Source organism: Bos mutus, chromosome 8 (genome assembly GCF_027580195.1).
Source record: "Bos mutus isolate GX-2022 chromosome 8, NWIPB_WYAK_1.1, whole genome shotgun sequence".
In the NCBI taxonomy this organism is placed as follows: Eukaryota; Metazoa; Chordata; class Mammalia; order Artiodactyla; family Bovidae; genus Bos; species Bos mutus.
The window spans coordinates 103944657-103950594 of NC_091624.1; the positions used below are offsets into that span (position 1 = coordinate 103944657).

Here is a 5938-nt window from a genome sequence, read left to right on the forward strand (position 1 = left end):
CTGTAAATGCGTTATTTCATCTTTTTAATGCCTGAGTAGTATTCCATTGTATATAGGTACCACATCTTCTTTACCCATTCCTCTGAATGACAGGGGTCTTGATGAAGATCTGTGATATCTGCCCCTGGTCAGAGGTGCTGGAGGGGAGGTGAGGAAGGGCTGCTGGGCCAGCACCCCCCATGAGCTAGAAGTTTTGTGTGGGTATGGATGGGTCTTTGCTTCTACTGCAATGGTGAGAGCAGCAATGTTTGGCATATGAAATCTTAAGGCCACACTGGTCTTGAATCATGAAAGTTACTGAGTAGCCTCAAAAATACAACTTAACAGCCAGAGAAATTATAGCCTGAAGTCATGGGAAGTTTTGAGGGACTTGCTATTGGATCTAGTTAGATCCTTGATTCCTCATTGGACTATAATCTCCAATCAACACATCCAGCTAGAAATTACTAGAGAAATGCAAATCAAAACTATATGAGGTATTGCCTCACATCAATCAGAATAGTCATCATCAAAAAGTCTATGAATAATAAACACTGGAGATGGTAAGGGAAAAAAAGAACCTGTCTACAGTGTTAGTGGGAATGTAAATTGGTGCAGCCTCTATGGAGAATAGCATGGTTGTTCCTTAAAAAACTAAAAACAGAGCTACCATATGATCCAGCAGCCCCACTTCTTGGCATATATCCAGGAAGGATGAAAACTTTCATTCAAAAAGATACATGCATTACCCAACGTTCATTGCAGCTGTATTTACAATAGCCAAGACAAGGAAGCAAGTAAGTGTCTATCGACAGATGAATAGATAAAGGAGATGTGAGATATATATTTATGTATATGTAAAATTGTATATTACGTAGCCATAAAAAAGAATGAAATAATTCCATTAGCAATAACACTGATGGACCTGGAGATTATCGTAGTAAGTGAAGTAAGTCAGAGAAAGACAATTATCATATGATGTCACTTATGTGTGGAATCCAAAAAAAATGATACAAAGGAGCTTATTTACAAAACAGAAACAGATTCACAGACACAGAAAACAAACTTATGGTTGCCAGTGGGGAAGGGGACAGAAGGATAAATTAGGAGTTTGGGATCAACAAACACACACTGCTGCTGCTGCTAAGTCGCTTCAGTCGTGTCCGACCCTGTGCGACCCCATAGACGGCAGCCCACCAGGCTCCCCCGTCCCTGGGATTCTCCAGGCAAGAACACTGGAGTGGGTTGCCATTTCCTTCTCCAATGCAGGAAAGTGAACAGTGAAAGTGAAGTCGCTCAGTCGTGTCCGACTCTTAGCGACCCTATGGACTGTAGCCCACCAGGCTCCTCCATCCATGGGATTTTCCAGGCAAGAGTACACACTACTACTATATATAAAATAGATAAAAAACAAGGGCATAGCACAGGGAACTATATTCAATATTTTATAATAATCTATAATGGAAAAGAATATTAAAATTTGTATATATATATAATGGACTTCCCAGGTGGTGCAGTGGTAAAGAACCTGCCTACCAATACAGGAGACACAATACATGGGTTCAGTCCTTGGGTTGGGAAGATCCCATGGAGAAGGACATGGCAACCCACTCCAGTATTCTTGCCTGGGAAATCCCGTAGACAGAAAAGCCTGGTAGGGTACAGTCCATGGGGTCACAAAGAGTTTAACATGATTTAGTGACTGAGCACACACCTATACACACACACACACACACACATGCATAACTGAATAATGTTGCTGTACATCTGAAACTAACACAACACTGTCAATCAACTATACTTCAATGAAAACATACATTCAGTTATATTCCTTTGCTTCATAATTGAGAAGTGGCATTTCATGCAAAGATGGGCTCCATAAAGGGCAGAAATGGTATGGACTTAACAGAAGCAGAAGATATTAAGAAGAGGTGGCAGGAATACACAGGAAAACTGTACAAAAAAGATCTTCACGACCCAGATAATCACAACAGTGTGATCAGTCACCTAGAGCCAGACATCCTGGAATGTGAAGTCAAGTTGGCCTTAGAAAGCATCACTACGAACAAAGCTAGTGGAGGTGATGGAATTCCAGTTGAGCTATTTCAAATCCTGGAAGATGATGCTCTGAAAGTGCTGCACTCAATATGCCAGCAAATTTGGAAAACACAGCAGTGGCCACAGAACTGGAAAAGGTCAGTTTTCATTCCAATCCCAAAGAAGGGCAATGCCAAAGAATGCTCAAACTACCGCACAATTGCACTCATCTCACACGCTAGTAAAGTAATGCTCAAAATTCTCCAAGCCAGGCTCCAACAGTACGTGAACTGTGAAATTCCAGATGTTGAAGCTGGTTTTAGAAAAGGCAGAGGAACTAGAGATCAAATTGCCAACATCTGCTGGATCATCGAGAAAGCAAGAGAGTTCCAGAAAAACATCTATTTCTGCTTTATTGACTATTCCAAAGCCTTTGACTGTGTGGATCACAACAAACTGTGGAAAATTCTTCAAGAGATGGGAATACCAGACCACCTGACTTGCCTCTTGAGAAACCTATATGCAGGTCAGGAAGCAACAGTTAGAACTGAACATGGAACAACAGACTGATTCCAAATAGGAAAAGGAGTACATCAAGGCTGTATATTGTCACCCTGCTTATTTAACTTCTATGCAGAGTACATCATGAGAAACGCTGGGCTGGAAGAAGCACGAGCTGGAATCAAGATTGCTGGGAAAAATATCAATAACCTCAGATATGCAGATGATAACACCTTTATGGCAGAAAGCAAAGAAGAACTAAAAATCCTCTTGATGTAAGTGAAAGAGGAGAGTGAAAAAGTTGGCTTAAAACTCAACATTCAGAAAACTAAGATCATGGCATCTGGTCCCATCACTTCATGGAAAATAGATGGGGAAACAATGGAAACAGGGAGAGACTTTATTTTCTTGGACTCAAAAATCACTGCAGATGGTGACTGCAGCCATGAAATTAAAAGAGGCTTGCTCCTTGGAAGAAAACTTATGACCAACCTAGACAGTATATTAAAAAGCAGAGACATTACTTTGCCAGCAAAGGTCCGTCTAGTCAAGGCTATGGTTTTTCCAATAGTCGTGTATGGATATGAGAGTTGGACTATAAAGAAAGCTGAGTGCCGAAGAATTGATGCTCTTGAACTGTGGTGTTGGAGAAGACTCTTGAGTCCCTTGGACTGCAAGGAGATCCAACCAGTCCATCCTAAAGGAAATCAGTCCTCAATATTTATTGGAAGGACTGATGCTGAAGCTGAAACTCCACTACTTTGGCCATCTGATGTGAAGAACTAATTCACTGGAAATGACCTTGATGATGGGAAAGACTGAAGGCAGGAGGAGAAGGGGATGACCAAGGATGAGATGGTTGGATGGCATCACCAGTACAATGGACATGAGTTTGAGCAAGCTCCAGGAGTTGGTGATAGACAGGGAAGCCTGGCGTGCTGCAGTCCATGGGGTTGCAAAGAGTTGGACATGACTGAGTGACTTAACTGACTGAAACCACTTAAAAAAGGGACTGGCATGTGGTCAGTTATTGTTATTAGGCTTGTGTGTGTATGTTCAGTTGCTCCTCTGTCCATGCAAGTTTTCCAGGCAAGAATACTGGAGTGGGTTGCTATTTCCTACTACAGGAGATCTTCTTGACCCAGGGATAGAACCTGGGTTTTTGCAATTGGCAGGCAGATTTTTCACCACTGTGCCACCTGGGAAGCCCATTATTAGGTTCAATGGATGTCTTATACTTGGGCCTGTTCAGTTCAGTTCAGTCTCTCAGTTGTGTCAGACTCTTTGTGACCCCATGAATTGCAGCACGCCAGGCCTCCCTGTCCATCACCAACTCCTGGAGTTCACTGAAACTCATGTCCATCGAGTTGGTGATGCCATCCAGCCATCTCATCCTGTCGTCCCCTTCTCCTCCTTCTCTTAATCCCTCCCAGCATCAGGGTCTTTTTCAATGAGTCAACTCTTCGCATGAGGTGGCCAAAGTATTGGAGTTTCAGCTTCAGCATCAGTCCTTCCAATGAACACCCAGGGCTGATCTCCTTTAGGATGGACTGGTTGGATCTCCTTGCAGTCCAAGGGACTCAAGAGTCTTCTCCAACACCACAGTTCAAGAGCATCAATTCTTCGGCCCTCAGCCTTCTTCACAGTCCAACTCTCACATCCATACGTGACCACTGGAAAAACCATAGCCTTGACTAAATGGACCTTTGTTGGCAAAGTAATGTCTCTGCTTTTCAATATGCTATCTAGGTTGGTCATAACTTTCCTTCCAAGGAGTAAGCGTCTTTTAATTTCATGGCTGCAGTCACCATCTGCAGTGATTTTGGAGCCCAGAAAAATAAAGTCTGACACTGTTTCCACTGTTTCCCCATCTATTTTCCATGAAGTGATGGGACCAGATGCCATGATCTTAGTTTTCTGAATGTTGAGTTTTAAGCCAACTTTTTCATTCTCCTCTTTCACTTTTATCAAGAGGCTTTTTAGTTCCTCTTCACTTTCTGCCTTAAGGGTGGTGTCATCTGCATTTCTGAGGGTATTGGTATTTCTCCCGACAATCTTGATTCCAGCTTGTGCTTCTTCCAGCCCAGAGTTTCTCATGATGTACTTGGGCCTGTAGTCATGTATTAATCAACTGATTTTGAATTGGATGTGGGAATTACTTATTGGAGATTGGAGGGCAGAAAAGAGAGTAGGAATGCATATTGCCACAATGCCCCTTTAAGAAAGCACGTCTGAAATTTTGCCAGTAAGTTGGTTATAATCCGGCCCCCTTTTGTTACCCAGAGCCCAGTTAACCATCCTTACACACAAATTAGAGGTCTCATCCTTTTAGCCATTTGTGTATCCTTTTAATTGGACACATGAGATGAGGGTCATGGTAAGTTGACTTGAGGGGGTTTATTAATCTTCAGTTCTATGCAGCAAGACAGTACATTGTGACAGTAGGCGACCCATTTCCATCCCAGTTTACAGCCGAAGTAACAGTCGCCGCCAAGTTGAGTGCAAGTACGGACTGTCGCTCCATTATTACTAAACACACTGTTCCCTGAAGGAGAAACACACACACACACACAAGAAAAAGTGGTCTTCAAGAGCCTGGGGGAAATCTTAGGGCTGTCCCTCTTTCCTGGTGAATGGCTTCTCAGTTTGGGATTTTCCTTCTACACTCCATCCTCTCACCTGCTATTACATTTTGGCGAGGGCCACTGACTCCAGCACTAATCAGAGGAAGCCGAGGGAAACAGGATTGTAAATAGCTGGACAGTGATCTATGCATGTGGTGATAAGGGCTCCCCTCTCTTAAGCTGTGGCAGACTTTCAGGAGGTAGCAACAGATGATCAGGGCAGGGGCTGAATAACACTCAACTAGCTCTTGCCTCTAGCACCTCCGTTGACTTATACGGTGGTCTCCCTGCTGGGCTTACACCAATGGCTCTTTTCAAGTGCCTCAATCCTCGGAAGGCCCTCAATTTTCATGACCCACACCCATCATTACTTACCTGAAGGCAATGAGATCACCAGGAGGAAGAGTAACCCAGAGAGACGGAGTCTCATAGTTGATGAGGACACAGAGCTACAGCTTCCTGGGGGTGGCTATCTGGGAGGCTCCTTTATAGCGCTGGGCAAGGCTGGGTGGGGCTGGACACTGGCCTCATTCTATCTGGAGGGATACCCAGGGGAGACAGGCTTTTTCAGGATTACAGGAAAAGGAATCCCTGGCCCATTCTGTGTGGCTTCCTCTTCTACAAATCATGGGAGAGGAAAGGACTCAGTCAAGGTAGAAGAAAGGGAGACAGTAGGTATCATCATGCTCAGCACTGGGCACTATTCCTGTGTCACTTCAAATGGACACTGATGGGAAAATGGCAGGGAAATGTCTGCTTGTTCCTCCCATTCTTTGCAGTCCCACTGAAAACACAGG

The 5938-nt window shown here is 43.7% G+C and overlaps 1 protein-coding gene across 1 annotated transcript; it reads right to left on the bottom strand.

The window, feature by feature from the left end:
• Window positions 1–4889: 4889 nt before the first annotated feature.
• Window positions 4890–5571, bottom strand: DEFB136 (defensin beta 136). Its single transcript, XM_070374950.1, has 2 exons — window positions 5517–5571; window positions 4890–5062 (listed from the first exon to the last, which is right to left on the bottom strand). Exons 1-2 carry the CDS (start codon window positions 5569–5571, stop codon window positions 4890–4892), a joined length of 228 nt encoding a protein of 75 aa, XP_070231051.1.
• Window positions 5572–5938: the final 367 nt, after the last annotated feature.